This window comes from Vipera berus, assembly GCF_964194415.1.
Source record: "Vipera berus genome assembly, chromosome: 3".
Taxonomy (NCBI): domain Eukaryota; kingdom Metazoa; phylum Chordata; class Lepidosauria; order Squamata; family Viperidae; genus Vipera; species Vipera berus.
The window spans coordinates 187919549-187946098 of record NC_138204.1 but is presented as its reverse complement, the minus strand read 5'-3'; the positions used below and the strand labels follow the sequence as shown (position 1 = coordinate 187946098).

The 26550-nt window shown below is 39.4% G+C and overlaps 1 protein-coding gene across 2 annotated transcripts; it reads right to left on the bottom strand.

Annotated features, from left to right (window-relative positions):
- Positions 1-173: 173 nt before the first annotated feature.
- LOC308666228 (carbonic anhydrase 3-like) lies at positions 174-26550 on the bottom strand. 2 transcript variants are annotated; one of them, XM_081324868.1, is made up of 8 exons: positions 26495-26550; positions 23087-23284; positions 10287-10405; positions 8941-9033; positions 6019-6084; positions 5022-5177; positions 1876-2034; positions 174-1700 (listed from the first exon to the last, which is right to left on the bottom strand). In XM_081324868.1, the coding sequence occupies exons 1-7, from the start codon at positions 26547-26549 to the stop codon at positions 1915-1917; spliced, it is 807 nt and encodes a 268-aa protein (XP_081180994.1). In that variant the 5' UTR covers position 26550; the 3' UTR covers positions 174-1700; positions 1876-1914. The 2 variants fall into 2 exon arrangements, with proteins under 2 accessions (XP_081180994.1, XP_081180993.1); XM_081324867.1 differs by having other exon boundaries at positions 174-2034.

The window sequence follows — 26550 nt, the reverse complement described above, 5'->3', positions numbered from 1 at the left end:
TTTTGTGACCTTGTAATTCTTTGGTTTCTCCTTTTTGTTTTTAAAATAGTCCCATGTCCATTGTTTATTGATGAAGCCACTGAACTTAGATTTCAATCTATTAAAAAAGCCCACCAAACATACTTTTTATGACTTCAAATTATGTGGTCAGAAAAAAAATCTGAAAATGTTGGTTCTGAAAGAAATAGATTTATTTTTGTTGTTTTACAAAAGCAAGTATATTGCCATCATATAGTACAATTTGAATTGCTTTTCTTGTAAAGCAAAACCCAAAGCAAGAAAGAAAATCAACCCAGGCCAATATTTTATTAATAATTCTCAGGAGATTAGACATTCTCCCCTGTTGTTTTCCTTGTATCTTTAAAAAGAAGTTTTCACTCTGAAATTTTAATGATTATGTTTAGAAATGTTAAGTGCTACAATGCAAAGACAAATTGATTTAATTTTTAATTTGGGAGGAAACAACCCATTAGCCAATATTTAAAATTGGAAGAAAATACTCTGATATTTATAAGTTACTAATTATATATACATAGGAGATATAAAAGTTTTTTTTCAAAAATGTAATTGACATTGAAAAGTCTGGATTTATTATATTTTCTATTTCATAACTGGTTTCAAATCTAAAATGAGATTCCTGTGAAAATCTCATTGCATTATATAATTTCTTCCCATTTATAACAGCAATTCTGAATATAATGCACACTATCTGCATTGCCACAAAATGAATGACTAAATAATCAAATCAGGATAAGATCAGAATATTACTTTTTGGGATGCTACAGAACAATACAGCACAACTAAAAACTGAATACATCATACTTTTTTCCCCATTTCAAGAAAAAAGTGTGCTTTTAATTCTCTGAGATTCTCTTCATATTAAGCAAATCTAAGATGTTCAAAATATTCATAGTTATTAATGTGAAATAAAGTTTCACAATTATAGGATGAAATATACGTTTTATATCTCATCCTGTCTTCTATTTGAAGATATTAATTTATATTTCAAGAAGGATAAATAAATACTGTAAATATATTAATATGCTGGGGGTTTTCTTTTTCATTATTTAACCACACATATTTTCTCAAAGTCAAATTTCCTAAAATCAATAGGCCTTTCAAGGAAATTTGGTATAAAAATAGAATTTGAATGTTATTTTTTTCTATGACCTTCAAAGTCATATAGGGTTATTGTTGAAAAAAATCCTCTTTCACCAATTTCAACTGGTATACAAGGTAGTTGGAATTTGACCAGTTTTAAATTAAGAACATTTTAATAAATTGTGAAAGGGGAAAAGAAAAATATTTCAAGATTAGATAAAGCTGGTTTGGTGATCACTATAATATGGGAAAATTATAGCAACTCAGCAAGTGCATAGAGATATGGTTTGATGGCTTCTCCTTCCAGTGGGAATGGCTAAACAAACTTTTATCATTATATCAGATAAAAGGCTTTTTGCAATACTCATAAGCCAGATTCTGAGGTTAAAAACAAGACTTGGACTTCTTAGACACATTATAACTGCAATACTCAGATGTCTGTTAGCTGCAAACCCATACATGGAAAAGACATCTGGTTGCAGAAAACAGTTTAACCAGTGCAGTTGTCAGGAACAGCCAAATGAGTAAGGCTGAGCAAGGAAGCATTTGATACATGCTGCTCAGTCTCTGTAACATCATGGAGTGGTGGTATATTACATCTGAAGAGAGAGGTACAACATATCAATAGACAAATTAAAGTTTTACTATAATTATTTTTCCCCCTCCAGAAATTAGATTCATTTAGTAAGTTGTCCTGCTTCATTGCTTAAAACTTTTGGCTCAACAGCATAGATCCAGAGGAAGAACCACCTATATACAACATGAGTGTAAAACCTTAGATCTTCATGACTCCTCTTTACTCCTGTAAAGATTCTATTGACATGTTGATCGTATCATCCTGTTATTGAGAGGCTGAAGAGGCCGCCAGTTGTCCACTAAAGGACAATGAACATCTTCTGCGCTATTGCTAGAAAGGCTACGCAGCTTTAACATCTACGAAAAGGAAAAAATAAAGATGTTCCTAAGACAAATTTAGTTAAAAATGATCTTTAAAAGCATTCAAAAGATACTACAATGATAATTTCCTAAAAATTGCCAGAGTTTGTTCAAAGAAAAAAATGCAATAGAACCATTGTTGTATTTGTTCTGTAAATTTCTGCTTGGCTTATTTTTCTAGCGAACTTCTCACCCAAGTAGAAATGAACTCTTACCTGTTAGATTCAATTATTGCTTAGTTATTTGATTCTTTTTTAAAACATTCTATAACTATCCAGTCGTCTATTCTAGATTAGATTTAGATTAGATTAGATTTCTTCTGAGTGCTTCTTTCTCTAATAGAGTTGATAAAAGATAGTGTTATTGTCTAAATAAAAAACTTTATTTTATCTGTTAGAAAGAATAAAATTTCCAACCACTTTTATGAGACTGAATTAAAATTTGAGATTCAAGATATGCAAGCTTTGGACTTCCAGTTTGTGTCATAGCAACACGGCCAAGGGATTGCAGAACTCCATACCCCACAGTTGGTTTCGCCCTACCAGGGAACCTTAAATCAGTCTAAAGTCACCCTGGAGAGGTGGTAAAGAAGGAGGGACACCCATTGATCACAGAAAGATGGCAGTTGATCCATTTGATCCAGGGAAAGCCCTCCAAACTGGCAGGAAAAAGGCTAACAGCACTTCCGTGACTAGTCCAAGTTATAGACAACTGAAGCAAAAAAGCACCAACTAGAATAGATTGTGAACAATGTGTTTGGAACTGGGTGAGAATATCGATATTTTCTCTTCTATTTTACAACTGGATTGCCTGGAAAAGACCCCCAAGAAGCAAAAAATACCTCCAAAAGTAAGAAAAAAAAGGGAATGCATCCCCACCCTTCCCATAGATGGAAGCAGCATTTTAATTTTTATGGGGACAGAAATATATTGAAGTAGAACTAATAAAAAACTATAGTTTGGACATACAAAACTGAGGAAATTGTTAAGATTTTCTCTTTGAAAGAGTATTGGGATGAAACTACAAGAAAATATTTTTTTTGTTTTAAAAGTCAGAAAATGAATATCTAATGACATTTAGTGGTGGATTAGAGTATAGCACTACAACTGTCTTGACTGAGAAACTGGAAAGATGTCCAGAAACAGATAACAACTTGTTCCTTTGATCCCCAGTGACTCTTAGTTTAATAGAGAACAGCTGGGAACATTCTCATCTAAAGCCCCCAGCCCGGTATATCAGGGGTCTGCAGGAGGCAAACACTTCCAGGAGGAAATGCATGCTATGCTGCAATCAATTCAAAAGACAATTCTTTCACATAAAGACACAATAAAAAACATGATGAGAATAAAAACAATCTAAACAACATAAATGAACAAGTTCTTAATCTAGGTTTACAATTAAAAAACTCTCAGGAAATGAGGACAAAGAATGAACAAACAAGTCAGAAAATAGAACATAGGCCAGAGGAAAATGACAAATGAAGAAAATTACAGTTTGGCACAGGCAAAGAAAAGTCTACAAGGTTTTGTTATAATACCGGAAATGGAAAAGGCACCTTATCTTTCAGGACTTCAAAATATACCCGAGGACAAGAAAGAAGATCTGATAAAATGGATTATAGAGTTGTCAGGAGAATCACTAGAGTTTGAGAGACAAAAAATGAAAAGAGAAGTTGAGGGAGAAGGAAAGTGGGAGTGGTTTAATGAATACATATGGGCAAAATTCCCCCTCAAAAATACTCCATCTAAATTGTCTCTCCCATTCCAAACAACATCCATAAAAATACAGAAAAAATCCTTGGTGATTTGAATTTACTGACTTGGAAAGTGGCTTGGCAAAGGAAGAAGGCTAGAGTTAGGCTTAAGAGAATAGATTATTTGACCTACCAGATGGGGTATTACATGCATCATAAAAAGCTCTGTATCAAAAACACATGGAGTCCTTATTCTGCACCCCTCTGTGCTGTTGAAGCCACACTTGTACAAGTCTGAACACTGCATTTTCAGAAGAAAACTGACAAACTAAAATCCTCAAAGGAGACAGAGGAACTTGAAACTAAAGTAATTTAAGAGTTAAATCTGGCAAAAAGAAGACTAAGGGGAGACATGATATCAGTGTTCAGGTACATATAAAAAGATGGTATAGAAAAGATGGTCAAGGATTATTTTTCATACAAATTGGATCAGAAATACTGAGTACAAGTTGTAGCTTCCTAGATTTCACAATTATAAAAAAATACTTCCTGATGTTAAGATCCATACCTAACACAGTGGATTAAGACCACTTACTGAGGGCGCAAGTTTGTTTAAAAAGTGGTTTAATTGATTTTCTTACCACTTGCAGAAGAATGGATTAATTTCTAACTCCACAATTCTATGATGCTACACCGGTAGTCCTTGACTTATGACCACAATTGAGCCCAAAATTTCTATTGTTAAGTGAGACAGTTGTTAAGTGAATTTTGCCCCATTTTATAACCTTTATTGCCACAGCTGCTAAATGAATCACTGCAATTTTTAAGTTAGTAATGCAGTTATTAAGTGAATCTGGCTTCCCCATTGACTTTGCAAGTCAGAAGGTCACAAAAAGTGATCACATGACCCCAGGACACTGCAATCATCGTAAATTGAATCAGTTGCCAAGCATCCAAATTTTTATCACATGACCATGGAATGCTGCAATGGTCATAAGTGTGAAAAAGGGTCATAAGTCACTTTTTCAGTGCCACTGTAACTTTGAATGGTCACTAAATGAACTGTTGTAAGTCAAGGACTACCTGTAAAATGCTCTTAAGTCCTTGCTTGTCACTCTGATTCATTTGCTTTAGAAATCGTCAATATTTGTCATGAATACAGCACAATATATCAGAATCATGTATATAATTTATGGTAAAGCAAGATTATATTTACTAATGAACACAGGCATATTTAAACTTGCATAATGTATATATATATAAGAAATAACTGCTCTAGTTTCTAATTTACCTGCTGTTCATCAACACTTATAGGCTCTTTCATAACAATCCAGGTAACACACTCTTCACATGGAGGCATTGTAAAAGAACCTTGATAAGTAAAGTAACTTCGATTTTCAGGGAAGAGGATAGATGGATCAAAGTTTGGAAAAGGAACCTCTTTTCCCTTAAATAAATCAGAAATAACATAATTAAATTCAGTGGCAGAGACAAAAAAGCTCTCTACAAGAGATTTATTACAACTGGATAATGACGATCACTGGTATAGATAGCTCCAAGGTGTAGTTGAGATCACAGAATAATAAAACTAATAAACATTTTATTCTAATATCTATCATCAGTCAAAAGATATTCCAGATTTACCTAACATTAGATACCTTGACTTCATTAAGTCTGCATTGATTTTATTAAGTATCCCCAAGTAGTTTGAAATCTGGATCCATAATAAAAATGAAATATTAGTCCAAATTGCTTCTTCTGACCAAAACAAAAAATCCCAACTTTCAATTTAAAGGCAATAAAGAGAATCTCGAGCAAAATCAATTGAGAAGATTTACTTCTGAATCAAGACTGCTGTGTCTAGAAAACCTTCCTTTAAATAATCTCTTACTACTTGCTCCACTCTCATTAAATTTCTCATGGGAAGTTGTCAGCTATTCTTTTTTTAAAGATTTGTTACAATGTTCCTATTGTGCATATTTCACGCTAGTTGTCAGTACTAGTTGTTGCTAGTTGTTGCTGCAGAAGATTCACATCTCATAACTATAACCTTGTTCATTTCATACTGCTTGGCATTTTGTGTAAATACAGTCATTGAGCTTCGTAAGCATGACATGGCTTAGTATGATGCATGAAGCCAGCTAACTGTCTCATTCAATAAACCACAGTTAAGCATACGGTAGTTTGTCATGTGTTCATAATATCATATTTTTATGCATTATCTAAGTATGTTGGCTCCCTTTATTGAAACAGATTGACCATGTTAGAAAGCTTTGGTATTGACATACCTTTGTTTTAATACCATCTATTTCTTCAATAATTCTTTTCATCTCTGGCTTAGGGTTTTTTCCTACCTGTCAGGCAGAAAACAGACAGTGAGCAGGCATGAAAGGTGATTATCTCTCAAATTATAATAGTATACAGAATTAATTGTTAAGTGTCCCATATGTCCATTGAAGTAGCAACATTTGGGGAATATCTTACAACTCCTACCAATAATACTAAGTACACAAACAAAAAGAGAATAACATTTGCCTGATTGGTTGATGTTATTTAATGGTGCTCTATTTTGCATGACTGTAGTATGGTTTTAATTTCAGTGAGTGTTTCCGGACTTCAGAAAACATTTTGGTAGTGGTGCTGAAAGTGAAAAATAATTGAAAATATTGACAAATTCAACTTTGACTGGTACTCTCCAGCTGTATTTGACTACAGATCCTGCAGTCTTCATCCATTATAGTTCTTTATACAGTATTTTCAGACTGAGAATAATGGGAGATGGCAACAGCAATAAGTCTTATATACCACTTCACTGTGCTTTACAACTCTCTCTAAGCAGTTTACAGAGTCAACATATTGCCCCAACAATCTGGGTCCTCATTTAACAAACCTCAGAAGGATGGAAGGCTAAGTCAACCTTCAGCTGATCAGGATCGGACTGCTGGCAGTCAGCAGAGTTAGCCTGCAATACTGTATTCTAACCCCTGCACAATGAGATGTACTTCAACACATCTGAACGTTATCAGGTTAGGGAAAGCTGACCTAATGATCCACTCTGCAGTATCCAAGCCAACTTCCTAGGTCTTAAGGCAGATTTCTTGCTGCTCTTCAGATATGTTGAATGAATTTCCATAAACCCCAGTCAGTGTGGCTCTTTTTCATGCTAGCTGGAGATGTCAAATTCAACATGAAGAAGTCACCAGCTTGGAGGATGCCTCTCTAAAGTATTATACATTCTTACCAAGATCTGTACAGATTTTCTTCAAAATCCCAAGTATTAGTGTTACTAACTGTTTCTACTGTTTCTACTATTTACAAAACAGTAAGTTCACATCTAGTACAAAGACATGAAAAAGGTACATGACCTGACCAATTGAACTCAACAACACCAATCCTCCTTCTTTCAGGAAGCAAGCTTGAAGCAGGACAGTTTTGTCTGGATAGTCATCATAGCAGGATATTACTAAAGATCATTATTTTTTTAACTGAATACTGTTTTCAACCATTAAACATCCCAAAGAGTCTATGTGGATTGAAAGAACCTACAAATGTTATTGGATTAAAATAAATAAACAATTCTAAAAGAAGAGGAGAATAACAAAAAGAAAATTTTTGAGATTTGACAGATGTGCAGTTCCAGGTGTATATAGCAATACAATCTTTTCCTCTCCAGTCAGTAACTTAATTCCGTTCCATCAAGTTTTCATTCAAAGAAACAAGAAGACATTTCAACATGTGAATATAGCAACACGACTATAATTGTGTTTTAATTGTATAAATCTACATAACAATAATTAATAATTACTGTTATAATAATTATAATTAACAAGGCAGAGGATGTTAGCCCAAAGACTGAGAAATGATGAAGTTGAGAAAACTAACTGCAGCCAGGCATAAATGCTTCTCATTCCTTTTCCCTCATTCCTCAACTCACAACTTTATTTACAAGCATACAAACTTGTGTTGCACCTGCCTGCAATAATTGAGCCACACCATGGCATTTTCAAGAGTTGTACAGAGGAAGCTTCCAATTTCTTAGCTTACCAAAGCCAACTCTAAGAATGAGTGTGGGTATGTAGGAGAAAAGAAGACAGGAAAACAGCAAGCAGGCAAGAGAGCGGGAGGTGATGTCTGAAGATTGACAGCTATTACAGGCAGACCAGAGGACTATCATTCAATTGCCAGAACCACAAGCTATAGTAAGCAGCACATCCCGATGGAATTCCAGGAACTCAGCTTGGAAATTCAGCTGGAGTACTCAAAAACAACACTGCTTAAGAGCAGAGCTTGGAGCCTGGAGCTTGGCCTGGAGCTCAGTAACAACTAGAAAAGAGCATCCACACCAAGGCAGCATCCCAACTATTACAAAAGACAAAGATTGTATGCCACTTTACAGACTTTTATTTCAACCAAATATGAAAAGGACTGAATATAAAGGATTGAGTGTTAGACACATTTACATGGTGAAATCACCTTGGAAAGCCAAGAAGACTGGAGTTAACCCAGACTAATAGCTTGTCGATAAGATGGTCGGCAGTTTGGCGGGTCGACTCCCGAGTGCTGCGTAACAGAGTGAGTACCTGTTACTCGTCCCAGCTTCTGCCAACCTAGCAGTTCAAAAGCACGTAAAAATGCAAGTAGAAAAATAGGGACCACTCCGGTGGGAAGGTAACAGTGTTCCATGCGCCTTTGGCGTCTAGTCATGCCAGCCACATGACCACAGAGATGTCCTCGGACAAGTGCTGACTCTTTGGCTTTGAAACGGAGATGAGCACCGGCCCCTTGAGTCGGAAACGACTAGCACGCATGTGCGGGGAAACCTTTACCTTTACCTTTTTACAACAAAGCACTGTATATAGATTTGTTACACTGTGGTGCATCCAGTCCTTGGAAAATGAAGAACGTTCACACAGTATTCCATGTATTAGACTCGAGGGTCACTGAATACTATGATGGACTCTTTCCTCAAGCTTCATTAGAAATTAGAAAGATAAGCTAGTGCACTCAGTCCATTAGTATGGCATATGATGGGACAGTAGAGGAAGGTAGAAGATAGGCACTCTGTATGTTAAGGTCCATAACAGCACAAAGAAGATGATGTGCATGGTGAAAAACAGATAGCATCATTGTCCAAAACAGATACAACTTTTAGAGCTACAGCTGAAAATTACTGTGAAAATATGCATAAGAAAATAGCAATCAGAACTTACTTGCATTAGAATGGCTACAATAGCTGCCCCATCAGTTTTTCTCAAAGCATCAGCATAATTACTATATGAGGAATTCCAGTGTACCAAATGAATCTAAAAGCAAGAAAAACATTACAGTTAGATATCAAAACAGGCCTTAATGGAACTTGGTGAATTTCAAAAAATTCTTTTCATTTCCCAGTATCTAACTCAAACTTAGTACCTAGATGATCAATGAAAATCAAGGTAAACATTTTAAAATGTTAAAAATCAGAAACATACAAACTGTATTATGCATTATCTAAGTATTTTTGTTCTTTTAGAAAAAATGTTTAAAATGATAGGGTCAAAAGGTAAGATTACACAAAATTGCAAAATTTACATTAAATGGTTTTGATGCTACCATTTTTCTCCAAGTGAACATCTTCCAGACTATAATACTTATTCTCAAACAATATGAGCAGTGGCCAACAGATCTGAAATTATGAGTCATCACGCACTATATATATATGTATATGTATATGTATATGTATATGTATATGTATATGTATATGTATATGTATATGTATATGTATATGTATATGTATATGTATATGTATATGTATATGTATATGTATATGTGTATATATATATGTATATGTGTATATAGATAGATAGATAGATATATTGGTTTAATTATCTTCAGGATAACATCAAATACTATAAAAATTCCTATTAGTGGTGCTTTCAACATATCAAGTTGTAACAACTCACAAATAAGCATATATAGACTTTTTACATGTTACATATTCTGTGAGGACATCTTTTATGAATAAATGCATATGCATCTACATGTATATATATGTAGTTAGCACCTGTTTTGATAAATGTGCCCAGCCAATTTCCATTTTCATTTTTCAAAAGAATGCTGCATCATGCTGGTTATATAGATATCCTCATCTGTATGCTGACATAGATATTGATGCTAGTACCCCAGTCTTCTTATATTCTCTGGTCATTTGGGAGTCTTGAAAAGAACACATCTGAACTTTTAAATTGAGGTCCAACCCTATTCTGACATCTATTTCCATGTGTTAATTGGAGTTTGAATTATTATTTATTCACCAGAAGAAATAACTTGTTTATTTGCATAAGACAAATTAATTCAAAGACTTAACATGTTAACACTGAAAGCATGCATGGAACATTAAATCTGATGTCCTTTATTTCTGGCCACCAACCGTGAACCCTGGTGGAACCTGGGTAATTCATCCACAACTAGAGGACAACTGGCTTCCCATCTCTGCTAAGCATTTATTAGACTATCCGCACCTGGTTTTCTACTGATAAGGGGAGATCTTCCAGTATTTCCCACAGAACCTACTCACCTCTCCTGCATGCCTTTTTGCATCCACCACATGTTCTGAGCCTTTGTCACTGGTAGAACCCCAGTGAATGTTAAGGTGACGGAGCCTGTAAATCCCAGGAAGTGGTCCTCCCCTAATCACTGCAAAGAATAGTCTAGATTAACAGAAGATTCTGCTGTGCTATAACACATGGTACAACCATGAATTAAGATCAGCATTTATAAACATCACTTGCCAATATTACTGATGGCAAAAGGGGACATCTCATCTTCCACTGCATTTCCAATCCAATGTTCATAAGGCAGGGCATCTTTGGTCAACCACCTACCTTTAGCACATTGGCAGGTATATGTTGTGACATTTAGTATCCTTTTTTTCTGCTTTAAGATTCCAAGTTTTATCAAGTGATTGGTTTAGCCATAACTGAAAATATTCTAGGAAATATTTTGATGGAGAAGAACAATGTCCTTTGCTTTGGCCAGAACCATGCTATTCCCCCATGCCCAACTGATCATCAGATTGAGTGTTATAGTATTTTGCCATGATATTTTGCCAGTATTAGGAACAATGCATGTACAAGATACAAATTGTCATCTAAAAATAGATGCCAATTATGAACAGGCAGTATGACTGAACTCACACATTTGTCACTTCTGATTTGATTAACTTTTTGCACCTTTGGTTAGATTGGCCTTATCCTTCCTATCTATAAATCTTGTCTTTCCACTTAATGTAGAACTATATGTAGTAACTAGAAAGGATCTGAAATGTAAGCTAACTTTTCATATCACAGAAAAGCATTTAGAAGTTTCCTATATGTAACACTTTATTCAGTCACTGAACAGGAAAAATATTAAATACTGCAACATGAAAGATAAATCAAATAGAGCCAGTTTGGTTTAATTTTAAAGCACCAGGATAGAAACTAGAAGAATGTAGTTCTAATGTTGCCTTAGGCATGAAAGCCAGCTGGGTTACTTTGACCCAGTCTCTCTCTCTCTCTCTCTCTCTCTCTCCCTCCCTCCCTCTCTCTCTCTCTCTCTCTCTCTCTCTCTCTCTCTCTCTCTCTCTCCCTCCCTCCCTCCCTCCCTCCCTCTCTCTCTCTCTCTCTCTCTCCCCAATTTACCTCCCAGTGTTGTTGCAGGGAAAATAGGAGGAGAAAGGAGTACTAGGGTTAGGATTAGGAAGGCTGAGGAACACATTTCAGTTGTAAAGATATACTAATTAGGGTTACAATGTTTCCCTTGGATCTCCCTCTCACTTTACTTGGGGTAACCAAGATTGAATTTGTCCAATCACTTCTACTCCACCTCTGATGAGGCCTAGGTTTCCTGTAAAAAAATGTATCAAATCACAATATGTAATCAAAGAAAGGATTGTCTTTTAATAGTTCTGATCAGCCTGCTATATTCCACATTAATAGGGAGATCACATGAGCAACTGGTAAGAGTAATATGAGCAGGTTTTGGCAAGCCAAGGTTGTAAGAGCATGATGTTGGGATGGTGAACCAGAGAAGGTCAGCAGGACCTCTGCCAAGCAAATCCTGTGGTTGCTCATGGAAATCCACTTATCTGGTGACAAAGTTGGCACCATACAATAGTACTTGCATCACAGCAACTTCACTCGGTGTTCTTGGATGTGGAGTTCAGGTATTATGATGATCCTGCATGGGATCTAGTAAGGTGGGGTTAATTATAATCATTGAGGAATATGTCAGTAAGTTTCTATACAACTCTTAGGCTGGTGTGATATGGAAATGCTTTAGGGACAAATGTGTGGCTTTCTTCCTCATCACCAAGGGCACCTGGACTCAAGCTGATCTTCACAGATGATTCTGTAGGGGATTTTTCTGATTTGCAGTTATGGACCTTGTAAGGATCTCAATATAGAGAATATCTCCTTCTCAATAGTAAGTTTTAATACATAAAACCAATTATCATTATTAATTAGAAAAACATTTTTAAAAATTATTTTAAAATTCATTATAAAAGCATTATAAAAAAATTAAAATTATATAAAAAAGAACAAGGAATTAACAGCAAAGGATGTTAATAATGGCATAATCAGGTCTTAAGGCATTGTGAAACTCGAAAGTGATGAGGCCAGTGTCACCTCAGAGTAGATTCTACAATGTGGGCACACCACAGAAAAGGCCACTACTTCGGGTCCCTAGCTCCCTAGCTGACAGAACCTATAACATACTCTCTCTGCTAGATTCCAGGGGAACAGGCAGTTAGAGATGGGCAATCTTCAAGAAACCCAGCCCCATACCATGACAGGCTTTAAAGGTCAACAAAGTATCATGAATTGGACTCAGAAAGAGACAGGTAACCAATGCAGCTCGTAAAGCACACACATGTGCTCATGATACCACATTTTGCAGCAGCTGAAGTTTCCAGTTACTCATCAAGGATAGCCCCATGCACAGCACATTGCTGCAGTCTAACCCAGAGGTCATCAGGGCTTGAGTAACCATGAGTAGGGTCCTTTGATCCAGGAAAAGATGCAACCGGCACAGAAAACAAAGCTGTGCAAAGGTCTTGCTAGCCAAGACTGCCACCTGCTCAGTGAACCAGAGTGATGAGTCCAGGAGAACCCCCTCAGATTGTGTAGATGGTCTGTTTAGGATAATGCAATCACATCCAGCACCAAAGATGGCACAGTTCCTTTACCAGGGCTTCTCAAAATCCAAAGCCAATCAGTCTTGCCAGGGTTCAGTTGAAGCCTGTTGTTCCCCATCCAGACCATCACAGCCTCCAGACACTGGGATAAAAGATCCACAGCATCACTAAACTTGTCAGGAGCAGAGATGTACAACTGGATGTCATCAGCATACTGATCATACATTACCCTATGGCATTCGATGAGCTTACCCAATGTCTCATGTAGATGTTAAATAGGAGGAAAAAGAACACCAACCCTTGGACCTTGCCACATATAGGGGCCCAAGGGCAGGATCTCTCTTCCCCAATCACCACCAACTGGAATTAACCCTGAAAACCAGCCAGTACCTCAGGGATCACCTGCTGCCGGCATCAACTTCCCTCCGCCCTGTGCGTTCCCACAGAGAGGGCCTCCTCAGGGTGCCACCGGTCAGAGAATGTCGTCTGGTGGCCCCCAGGGGGAGGTCCTTCTCTGTGGGTGCCCCGGATTTATGGAATCGGTTGCCGGTCGAGCTCCGGATGGTGCCCAACCTTCACTCCTTCCGATGCAATCTGAAGACGCACTTATTCGAACAAGCCGGCCTGGCCTGATGGGGGGATGGGTTTGGGATTTTATTGTTGTTTTTTAATATATGTACTTACTGTTTTAGTTTGGGCATTGTATTTAATTCTTTTTTAACTTTTGTATTTTTGTATTTTTATATATTTGCCCTGTTCACCGCCCTGAGTCCTTTGGGAGAAGGGCGGTATATAAATAAAATTATTATTATTATTATTATCATGCCATTCTCCCCCTGTCTTTTGAGTCAATCCAGAGGGATACTGAAAGCTGCTGAGAGGTCAAGTAAGGTAAGTATGGATGCACATCCACCATCACACCCACACTAGAGATCAAAATCGTGACCAATGCTGTTTCCATTCCATTCCCAGGTCTGAATCCTGATTGAAAAGGATCCAGGTAATTAAAATATACCATTATAAAGAAACATGAAAGTGAAAGGCAGCAGCTCAGAAAAGCATGTGTTGCTGGGCTGATGCCATGGCTCTTTCCTCCTGAAGTTTTTCTCCTACATATTTTTAAAAGATGCTCAGTATAACACATAAGCCAAGATGATGACAATGTAATTCTACACTGTGTCCACTTCTGTAGTCAGATGAGAAGATCTAATTTATTAAAATTATATTTCCCTGTCTCAATGTCATTGTCAGTTAAGGGAAATGTAACCAGTGAATGAACTTATAGGCAGAACTGTACAAAAGCATTGTGCACTTCATCCCCAAGGCAAGCACCAGACAGGACAGAAGTTATGTGATATGGATTGACCCACTACTACGGTATGGCCTTCTAGCTATGGGAAAAAATATTTGCATGGAAAAAAATCAGTATTAAACTATTTCCAACATATCAATAAAATTCTTCTCTCAGTTTGCACTTAACTGAGCTATAAAGAGCTGCCGTTTCACACAACTGCTTCCTGCACAATTAGATCTCTATGTATTGTATTTAGTTTTAGATACAGTCATGAAAGTACCTAAGTAATTTCTGAAATGCTCATAACTTCTCTGAGTAGTTATGTCTAATTTTCCACATTTTGATGCCATTATTACCAACCTACATGTCTATGCCACTGGACTGTGGACTAATTACCACCAAATTTCCAAGGAGTCAGTGACTATCCTTTTTGCAGACTTGCTTAAACCTCTCATTAGTTATTATAATTGAATATTTTTTCCTTTTTGTTGCTGTTGTTTGCTTGCTGCTTTCTTTAACAGGGAAGAAAAATAAACAGGCAGCCTTGTGATTTTGTGCTGTCTGAATAGAAAAATAACATGGCATCTTCTATGTGTACACTAATTGCAATAGCATACATGATCTATTAAATATGAAGGAAACAGGCTATTTTTCAGGGTGTAGGGTGGCCATGTATGCAATTAACTTATCATGCACCTTGCTGTCACCTGAAGCAAGTACTCCACATTGTTCACCAATAGGGCCAGCCTTGAAGAGAACAAGTGTAGAAGGACAATTTTGTTGCAAGAGTTTCTTTACTAAGAACACTAAAGAATATGGAGTCACGTGACCTGTTTCTTCCTCAATTTAAATGATTTTTAAAAGTAAAATAAACAATCCAAATTTGCAAAAAGTATGTAGGGACAGTCCGTGCAAGCTCAGCCAATGATCATTTCAGGCTTTTATAAAATTATCCTTCAAATAAAGGCGAACATAGTTTCTGGAGGTCCATTCATAGATTTCCCTTTCCTGTGTTAGTATTTTTAAGACAGTATAAAAACATCCTTTAATACATCATTAAAGAAAAAAATGCAAATTATATTACATCATTTGAACTTGTAATGTATAGATCTAGATTCAAATATAGTTGTAATTTGAACAATTTATAGAGAAATACCCTCACAATATTGAGCAATGCTGGAACCACGTGAATGATATGCCTGTTCCACATGCTATCCAGATGCTAATTATAATAGTAATTGTCAAAGTCCATCCATTCCTTCTGCTTATAGGACTTAATATAGATGTGTTCGAACAGTAGACTATTCTCTATAAAAAATAAAATAGGAAAGTACTCTACTACAATGGTTTGCTAAAGCTAAGCCAATTTGATCAAAATCTCAGTAAACCCAGTCATACTTTAAGCAACAACTCTATTATGGTAGGATCTGCAACTTCCTCATTAACTCACTCCACCCAGTTTTAAATGCTATTCGGTTCAATTCAGATCTGTATAATTCATTGCTATTTAATGTGGCGATAGCCACCAATTTAGACAGTTTTTAAAGGAATAAAGAAGAAAGTTATATCAATGGGTATTCTATTTTCTGATTCATATGCAGCATACTTGAAAGCCAGCTGCAAAGGAGAAATAGTGGAAAAAGTACTTTTCCGTCCAATCTGTACAGTTATTTAATGTACTTGGTTGGCTACTATTTATATGCATAAAAATAAAAGCAAATGCTCCATTCTTCAGGCATGGAATAAATCTATTAATAACTTGCTAATAAAAATCTTCAAATGCTCATCTGTTGTCCTCACAGCAAAAGAGAGGAATTCAAACCCATGCATTTTTCTTAATGGCAACATTTTTATTTAATTTAATTTAATAATATTTCTATACCACCCTTCTCCCGAAGGACTCAGGGCGGTGAACAGGGCAAGAATAAAAATACAAAATTACAAAAGTTAAAACAAGATTAAATAAATGCCCATATTAAAATACATCTTAAAAAACCCAGTAAAAACAATAACAAACCCCCCCCAATCCCCTCATCAGGCCAGGCCAGCTTGTTCAAAAAAGTATGTTTTTAGCTCGCGGCGAAAGGAGCGAAGGTCGGGCGCCGTCCGGAGCTCAACCGGTAGCTGATTCCATAGCTCCAGGGCGCCCACAGAGAAGGATCTCCCCCTGGGGGCCACCAGTCGGCATTCTCTGACCGGTGGCACCCTGAGGAGGCCCTCTCTGTGGGAACGCACAGGGCGGAGGGTAGTCGATGCCGGCAGCAGGTGTTCCCTAAGGTACTCTGGACCCCTGCCATGTAGGGCTTGAATCTCACCCGGAAGGCAACTGGCAACCAATGCAGCTCACGGAGCAAAGGTGTAACGTGGGAGTATCGGGAGACTCCCAACACAACTCTCGCAGCTGCATTCTGTACCAGTTGGAGCTTCCGGGTGGTCCTCAAGGGCAGCCCCATGTAGAGAGCGTTGCAGTAGTCTAGTCGAGAGGTCACGAGCGCATAGTGACCGTGCATAGATCATCCCGGCTTAGATAGGGCCGCAACTGGCGCACCAGGCGAACCTGGGCGAAAGCCCCCCTAGTCACAGCTCCTATGTGGTCTTCCAGGGTGAGCCGTGAATCTAGGAGGACTCCCAAGTTGCGAGCCCTATCTACGGGGGGTAATAGTTCACCCCCCATAGCAAGAGGTGGAATGTCCGAATAAACCCGGGATGAAGGTATGCAAAGCCACTCAGTCTTGTCGGGGTTGAGTTGAAGTCTGTTCCTCCCCATCCAGACCCGAACCGCCTCCAGGCAACGGGACATCACAGCGAGGGCATCACTGGGGTGGTTTGGGGTCGAAAAGAAAAGCTGGGTATCATCAGTATACTGATGATACCCAACTCCAAAACCACGAATGATCTCACCCAGCGGTTTCATATAGATGTTGAACAGGAGAGGCGAGAGGACCGACCCCTGAGGAACTCCACAAACGAGAGACCTCGTGGTCGACCTCTGCCCTCCTGCCAACACCGACTGCGAACGTCCCTGGAGATAGGAGGAGAACCACTGTAAGACTGTGCCTCCCACTCCCAATCCCCTGAGACGCCGCAGCAAGATACCATGGTCGATGGTATCGAAAGCCACTGAGAGGTCTAATAGGACCAGAATAGAGGAATGCCTCCTGTCCCGAGCCCTCCAGAGATCATTCACCAGCGCGACCAATGCCGTCTCTGTGCTGTGCCCGGGCCTGAAACCCGATTGGTACGGGTCTAGATAATCCGCTTCATCCAGGACCAGAGGGAGCTGATGTGCCACCACACTCTCAACAACCTTCGCAAGAAAGCGAAGGTTGGAGACAGGACGAAAGTTGTTCAATACAGCTGGGTCCAAGGCAGGCTTCTTGAGGAGAGGCCTCACCACCGCCTCTTTCAAGACGGCGGGGAAGCTACCTTCGCTCAAAGAAGCCGATATAACTGCCTGGAACCAGCTGCGTGTCCTCTCCCGGGCTGCATAGACCAGCCAGGAAGGGCACGGGTCCAATAAACATGTGGTGGTGCTCAGCCTCCCCATGATCCTGTCCACTTCCTCCGGAGTCACAGAATCAAACTCCTCCCAGGTGATATCGACAAGACCGCCCGCGTCCTGCTCGACAGACTCTGCCCAGTCAGAGTCCAGACCGGTCCGAATCCGAGCGATTTTGTCCGACAGATGCTGGTTAAACTCCTCGGCACGACCCTGCAAGGGTTCCTCCCTCACCTCTTGATTAAGGAGGGAGCGAGTCACCCTAAACAGGGCGGCCGGGCGATTATCTGCGGATGCGATAAGGGTGGCGAAGTGGTTAGACCTCGCCTCCCTTATCACAGCGAGATAAGACCTAGTGTAGGTTCTTAGTCGCAATCGGTCGGATTCGGATCGGCTGGATCTCCAACCGCTCTCTAGGCCCCGTCTCCGACGCTTCATCTCCCGGAGCTCCGCGGAGAACCATGGAGCTCGACGGGATCTGCACCGGGTCAGGGGCCGCAGGGGTACAACTCGGTCAAGAGCCTCAGTGGCTGCCCTTTCCCAGGCTTCCACTAAGGCGTCTGCCGAGCTGTGAGCAAGGGAGGCAGGTGGGGACCCCAGCGCCGCCTGGAACCTCTGGGGATCCATTAAGCGTCTGGGGCGGTACCATTTAATTGGTTCCACACACCCACGGCGGGGGGTGGCAAAATGGAAGACCAGCCGCAGGAGATGATGATCGGTCCATGACAGGGGCATAACAATTGGGGAGCCCCCACCAAGATCATCTAACCACCGTCCAGATAAGAAAACTAAGTCAAGGGTGTGGCCTCCCTCATGAGTCGGTCCCGAAATTACTTGCGTCAGGTCCATGGCCATCATGGAAGCCATGAACTCCCGAGCCAACTCAGATGATCCTCCCAGCGATGGTAGATTGAAGTCCCCCAAAACTATAAGTTTCGGGAACTTAATCACCAACCCAGAGAGGACATCGAGAAGCTCAGGCAGGGCTGCTGCTATGTGACTAGGCGAAAGGTACACCAGCAGCAAGCCCAGCTGCGCACCAGGGCCGCATCTCAGAAAGAGAGACTCACACCCGACTATCTGGGGAACGGTGGCCTCCCGCGGACACAAAGTCTCCCTCATAACAACAGCCACACCCCCACCCCTACCCTGAGCCCGAGGCCGGTGTAGCACCCGGAAACCTGGTGGGCAAAGGTCAACTGGAGGAATCCCGCCCTCTGGGCCCAACCAAGTCTCCGTGATGCAAGCCAGGTCCGCCTGCTCACCCTCGACCAAGTCGCGGACGAGAGGAGCCTTATTAGCGACAGACCTGGCATTCAGGTACACCAGCCGGAGCTCGGGAGGCTGCACATCCTCACTCCCGGGACCTTGGGGCGGAGCCAGAGGGTCGGAGTGCCCCACCGCTTGTAAGCAGCGGAGAGGCCTTCCCTGAGATCGATACGGCCCTCTGCTCCTACATCTGCTGCCATTCCCTGATGTCGTGGGAATAGGTAATCCCACGACCAGCCCTGAAGCCCCAGAGGCAACCGACCCCCGCTCCTCCCCCCTGCGATCTACATTGGCACTGGCCTAAACAGAGGTTGTTGGACCGCCCCCCTTGTCCAAACAACCAAAAGAACCCTCCCCCCTCCCTAACCCCCTAAAAAATTTAGACAAAAAAATAATCAGGGGCCTCTTGTTAGGTTTACGTCGAAGGCCCCTGCCCGTGCCCAGCCATCTCTCAGGGTCCCAATAAATGGGCCCTTCCTCGAGATTATAAGCGGCTAGAAAGGCGGGTCGCCTAGATTATGACAATAATCTAGGTCAGTGTTCCTCAACCTTTTGGGCACCAGGGACCAGTTTCATGGAAGACATTTTTTCCACAGATGGGGGGGAGGGTAGGAGTGTGCAACTTAGATCCCTCTCATGTGCAGTTTACAGTAGGGCAGGGGAGTGGCTGCAAATACAGATGAAGCTTCGCTCAGTCACCTGCTGCTCACCTCCAGCTGGACAGCTCGGTTCCTGACAGCCCAGGGACCATACTAGTCCAGGGCCTGGGAGTTAGGGACCCCTGGTCTAGGTCCCATAAAAAGCAACTTTTTAAAAGCCTTTTTTTAAAAAAAACACTATAGTAATCTAATTCTGTCAGTTCCTAACAAAAACACTGCAACACTGAATAATATTTTGTATGAAGTACTTTGAAAATTCATTGTTAAAAAAATCCTTAGTACATTGTGGTATCAGTAAATGGCACAATTTTCAGATCAGGAAAAACAGTCTTCAACCTTAAAGACCTGAGATCTTTAGTAAAAGCAATGAAAAAGTCTATGACCAGCCTATACAGTAGCATCCCACTGCAAGTGTAATTGAGTTTTCCTTACAAATGGGATACTCATCAATACATAATCGATCAAGCCAGGAATGTTATCCTGCTTCACATAAAATCATGGGAAGACCACAGTATAGTGATACAAGTGTTTGAAAAGCTTCATATATTGTCAGATTTACAGTGACAGGTGAAAACAACAAGTGAAAAAAAAGGAAGCTCAGACCTCCCCTAGGGACAAGTGATGGCTTTGCAGTTTTGTTTTATGATTAAAAAAAATAAACAGTATAGCACAGTTGGCCATGTCAATAACAATGCAATTAACAGGTCCAAGAATAAATAGACAATTGGCATGTTCTTTGAACATAACGGTCAATAAAGTCAGCTAAGAACTTTTAACAATGATATGGTGGACTCTTCTGAGATGAAAATGCCTATCTAAAATACTGCTCATTTTCATAATGCCCAAGAGTGCCATTTATTTCATGAATTCAGGTCATGTTGAATTCAAAGAGAAGAGATTATTCTAGCATGGCATTCTGGAAACAAATCTCAGTTTTGACCTAAAATGCCCCTGCCCATGAGTTTTAACTCTAGCCCTCCTGAGATTCTAACCACACATTCTTTTGCAGCCTAAAAAGGAGAAAGCACCCGACTCCGGTGGGCAGAAAGTTGATCACTATCGCAATCCCAGAGGGCTTTTGTTTGAAGCAACATTTTTACTGCCAGCAATAGCATGGAATTTCAGAGTTAATGCTACCGCAGAGCTCAACCTTTTGTGTCAGAGCATTGCTGGTCTCTCATCAGTGATTAATATCTATGTACTTGAATACCCAAGGATAAAAGATATGTTAAGCATAGGGCAAAAGGCTTAGCTTTGTCTTTTCTTTAGCCAGTCCAGAACAACACCATCTCTCCCTTTCAGCTTTGGAATTCTGTTCATTTTCATTGGTGGTACTGAAGCACCCATACAAAAGGACATCATAATCAATTAAATGTAATGATGCAAAAAAAAAAAAAATCCAAGGGCTACAGTACAGGAAGGGATGCATTCTGTTGTAGCCATACAATGCAAAGTGACAAAGGGAACAAGAAGGCACATGATTTGTTCCTTCTCACAAGAGCATGAATAGCAGATACTCCAATGAAAAAATGTAACATTATAGCCAAGAATTTACTCCAAGAAGAGAGTAGATAACAACTGCCATAGAGGAAAATACAAAATACAAATATTACATTGGCACTGCAGCAATGCACACACACACAAAAACAAGAAAGTACATTTCTGTACATGAGTGTGCAGGGGTTCTAATCCTTCAACATTTGAAAGCAATTACAGTCCATGAGGACTGTATCTTAACTGTGCTGTTAAAACAAACCTTAAAATCATATCACTGGTCCAAGTATGGTCAGTTTTCCAACATTTCTTTTAAAAGCAAAAAATTGCTGTTCTGCAACTCCTTTTCCACTTTCTGAGAAAAGGTTATTGTTCTCACCCTGTACCAGAAAATAAAAATCAGCTTCATGGAAAATGCCATGGGCTAATGAGAAAATTTTGATATTTAACCACAGATGCATATGGAAAGAACCATGCTGATTACAGTAAAACGGCACTCTTGCAACCTACTGTATTTCCATGTGAATTACAAGTCTAGAGATTAATCCAATCAAATATTGTGGCAGAAAAGATTAACATCTCGAATCATCTTCTAAAGGCTTTAAAATAGTTAAATGAAACTATTGGAAATATAGAGCAGGGTTCATCCCAAAGCAAGCAGAACTGAATCAGAGCCTTCGCTACAAGCGATGTACAATTTGGCTGTTTGGAATTTTCGCTGACTAGAAATTGTTAGTTGCATTTACCTAACTGTTCACTATAAGACTTATTTTATTTTTAAATAAATAAAAAAATTTATTTTTAAATTTCTTTCTGCACTTGTGACTTGTTTCTTGTTTTGTGATTGCTTTGTAAGCAGCTTTACCCCCTTTTGAATAGAAAAGGCAGGATTGATTTCTTTTCCACTCTCTCACTCACTCTCTCTTTTATATAAACAAATTATACACATTTCCATTAGGGGAGAAAGCAAAAGGAGGAGGTAGAGGCAAGAAAAAAATAGGAAAATTATAATTAACAAGGTTCTAATCAAAAAGGCTGGAAAAGGCAAAAGGAAAGAGACTAATAAGATGACCACCAGGAGGGTGAACGGACTCAGTTACAACAGCAATGAATGCAACGCCTTGGAGGAGCTGAAAGATCAGATTAGGGACAGACCATCGAGGAAACTAATCTGTGTAGTTGCTAAACATTGATAGTGACTTAATGGCATGTTATCAATCAATCTGACATGGAAGAATAGTAGTGCTTATGATTTCTAATAAAACTGACAGTGACTTCCTATGTGAATTGGTTGGTGGGGAGTTGGAGCCTTTGAGCCAGTTTTTTTATTATTATTATTATTATTGGCAAATGTCTGAACAAGTCCCTGCAGTTTTCTCCACAAGACTTTGGAAGTGGTTTTCCATTGCTTCCTTTCTAGAGAGGAGAACTGGCTCAAGGTCACCCAGCTGGTTTTGTGCCTAAAATAGGATTAGAACTCATGGTCTTATGGTTTCTAACCTGATGCCTTAACTGCTACACCATTCTGGCTCTCTACTTTAATGCACTCCAATTAAATTACATGACTGGCAAATACTTTCCAGCATGATCTACCCTTCATGTGATCAGTCTGGGATGCAAAATCAAGAGGACTGCACCTATCATTCTACAACACAGAATAAACACTGAAGAACAGAATAGGAACAAAAACCCAACTTTGCTGAAAAGCATTGGGTTTCAAATATTTGCAGACTTACTGCAAATTGACTGGTGACATGGACGGCATATCTCTCAAAATTGGGAGAATATCCCTAGAGGCAGAGGAAAGTAAACAATCCAACAACCACAATAAGCAACAAATCACTCATCTCCCATCAGCTGTTTCTGTGTTTGGGAGATGAAGCCTTCCTTAGAAGATCATTTCACACTAAGGATTTTGTAGGCTTAACCCAGATTACTTTAGGCTTACAAGCACATTTGCAAACATTTACCAAAGTAAACTTACCTGAGCGATCAAAAGTGTCATCAAATGCAATCCGCAGTGTTTTCCCAGTGTTTCTTATGTTCTTAGCTGCACCTGGATCATAGCCAGTAAACCAAGGCAGAAGAGCAGGATCTTTGAAGACATCTTTGCTAAGAATTGCAACAGGTGACTGGTTGTTCCCTTTGGCTATAGGGTAAATTTCATGCCAGTGATCAGGTCCTGGGAGGGAAACATGCCAAAACAAAGGTGTGTCATATTCTGTACCATATGGCAGCCTTTCCCAACAAGTTGCCCTTCAGCTATTTTGATATTCTAGCCCCAGATGGCTACAATGCCTGTTCCAACACCTGAAGGACATGAGGCTGGAAAAGTCAAATGAACAATGTTAAGCACTGCCCGATCCTAAGACGATTTAGTCTTTACAATTACTTCTTAAAGGGTTTTTAAATCTTGGAGGCAATGACTACCGTTACAGTTTCAATCACCCTTTCTATTCCTTATTAGAAAACAAGAAATTAAAACTAGATTTGAATTTAAAACAAAGCCTGCAATCCTGCATAATCTGACAGGAAATTGCACCAGACTCAACAAGGTTACCTTCGTATATACTGTAGATTAATGTAGAAAAAAATTAAAAAAACATGCAGTGCTATTGATAATTTTCACACTGCATAAACCTTTGCTAATTAGATGCAAAATGGGTGAAGTTGCTAAATACATTCCATCAACTTTCTGTATTAGGAAAACTTTAATTTATTTAAACTTCAGAGAACATTGTTAAGACTGTATGATCATCATAGGAATAACAGACAATAAGGATTGTGCTTAGATTTTTTCATCAAGTCCACTTGCTTGAGTAAAGTAAAAAATCTGTTTGGAAATCAGTTCTGCATATATGCAGCATAAACTTCCAATGTGAATCCCTGGAAATCTTAAAAGAACATTTTTTGCATGTCTACTAAAAATAGGCCACATTAAAGTCAAAGGGGCTTTTTTTCAAGTGCAATTAATTTAGAACAGGTAGGATAGAAAAACTATATATTTCTAAGAAGTTGCAAAGTTACTATAGCAGCACCTAATTGTAGGCAGAGGCATAGTGTTATACAAAGCACGGGATCATGCTTTTTATCACTATATATTCAAGCCTGGGATCTAAGTGAAAAACAGGTTCTGGAATGTCACTCTGAGTGCACAGACTAATTCTACCTACTCCCATGGGGTATCCTTCAGACATTTTTTCCTGCTGATTGGGAATGACCAGAGTACTACTAGAGTAGAGAAAGGTGTTCTGTATTCACTTTCAGTGAAGACTTATTATTGGGCCGGGAATGATTAACTGGGGAAATTGGGCATTCCCGCATGGAAGAATTTCCTCTTCTCTCAAGAAGTGTTATAGCAAGGGGGGGGGGGAAACCTGATCTCACCCATCAGGCAGTTACAACAGTAGGCCTCCTAAAAGACTTTTCTATTCCAAGTGCATTTATTAAATTGTAGACTCATAAGCAAAAAATGTTCCCCTCGGTGCGAAATTTCTTTTCTTTTTTCTCCTATTTTTCTTTTCCATTTTACTGCGTTATTATAAAACACAAAATACTGAGTCCATGGAAATGTACATAATATTGACTGGAGATTATTGATACTCTCATATCTAGATAATTTAAACTTTTAAAAATAAAGCTGTTTATATCAGTATTACTCATCATTTCTAAAATGCCAATATTGATAGGATAAAGTTGTTTAAATTAAAACCGAACATCATATTAAGAACAAATGCAAAATGCACCGAAGTATTTATTATACATACTATAATGTATATGTTATGTATGTACGTATACGTTTGTTATACATGGTATTAAGTATTAAGCTTCAATCTTAAGCTTAATACTTAAATACTGCAGTCTCCACTGTATTGTTATATATGATTATTTGAGCAAAACGGTTTTCTTCAGCACTTTGAAATGTTAAGGCACTCTGTTATTCTAATTAAATATACTAATTATTGTTAAAAACAATAAGATAGAATGTTTTCACATTTCAGGCATATTATCCTTAATATTATTGTCCTACTAACAAAAAGAACAAAAGCAACAGTAGTGGAATATACACCCTTTTCTGCATACACACACAACAAGGATTGGCAAATTGAACCCCCCCCCCACATACTTTAGTCTGTAAACTGCCATCAGTCCCAGCCTGCAAGCGCAACAGGAGGGAGCCATGGAAATCATAACCCAACACCTTTGCAACTATTTGGGGGCAAACGGTTGCAAAGGTCATTCATAAAAAGATGGTCTGCTCTTCCACTTCAGACCTTTAACAAAGATTACAGCCTTTTTATCCTGCAATCTTCCCTACCACAGGGAAAGGGTTCAGAAAGTCAAGATGGCAGCCATAATACACAATCAAAACCCAGCCCTTTTTTTACATGGGTCACAATGTGCATTAAGAAGGGTTGATTGCATATTTGACTTTTTTGACATACACAATTTAATTCTTTTTTAACTTTTGTACTTTTGTAGTTTTAAGATATGCCCTGTTCACCGCCCTGAGTCCTTCGGGAGAAGGGCGGTATAAAAATTTAATTAAATAAATAAATAAATAAATAAACACTGCAAGTACCCTGTCTGGAAAGTATCTCATTGCAATAGTTAATCTGCTGCTACTGGATACAAGAAGTGAGTGCCAGAAAGTCTCCTGTGTGTCCAGCATTAGAAGAAAGACATGATCATCAATCTTTTAAGAAGATAGAGTGTTACATGGTTTTCCTATGATAATAAATAAAAATAAAAATTGTTCGCCTCCCAGCCAAGAAAGGCAGGTAATTTTGTAGTGCAAAAAGGGCTTATTTTCAGTCTTTGGCATCCTCATTTACAGCAAACAATGACAGTCTTCCATCAAAAATCCAGAAAAGTCCAAAATTCATTCCTAAAATAGATATGCAAACAATTTGGTTAATTTGGCTTCCCAAATATATTCCATCTAAGGAAGAACCCCTTAGCCTTTGCAAGTTGCTTTCACTCCAAGCAAACATTTCTTAAACATCCTTCACCGGAATGAACAAGAACTCCAATAAATCTACAGCCAGGTATTCAGTGGGGATGATAGGAGCTGTGGTCCATCATGCCTGCAATGCACCCCAAAAAGGAAAGCCTGATGGGGAAAAACTCTCTTTGAGAACTTATGCCCTATTTGATAGCATCAAAAAGAGTCGAGGGACCAGGTAAGGCAACCTCTCGGAGCGACCCGAATCCCGCTCCCGAGAGATTGGAGAAAGGCTCCGTCCCCAGTTCGGCTGAATGCTGCGGGGGGGGGGCACGGAGCTGCGAGGGGGACCCCTGCCCCGGATAGCGTCGCTCGGTTGGAGGGTGGGCAGGTAGAGGGGGCGTGGCGGGATGGAAAGCCGCTGGCTGGGGACTTCTTCCCACTCACCGTTTTCCTTGCTGTAGCCCCAGGTCAGGGCCTCGCCGGTAGACTGCTTGCGCATC

Bases quoted from the DNA above. Each gene is read 5' to 3' on its own strand.
- LOC308666228 (XM_081324867.1), bottom strand. From the start codon at position 26,549: ATGCGCAAGCAGTCTACCGGCGAGGCCCTGACCTGGGGCTACAGCAAG. The intron at 23,285-26,494 runs GTGAGTGGGAAG...TTTCCCTCCCAG, and splicing joins GGGCTACAGCAAGGAAAACG to GACCTGATCACTGGCATGAA. The intron at 10,406-23,086 runs GTAAGTTTACTT...TATTCTTTGCAG, and splicing joins TGACACTTTTGATCGCTCAG to TGATTAGGGGAGGACCACTT.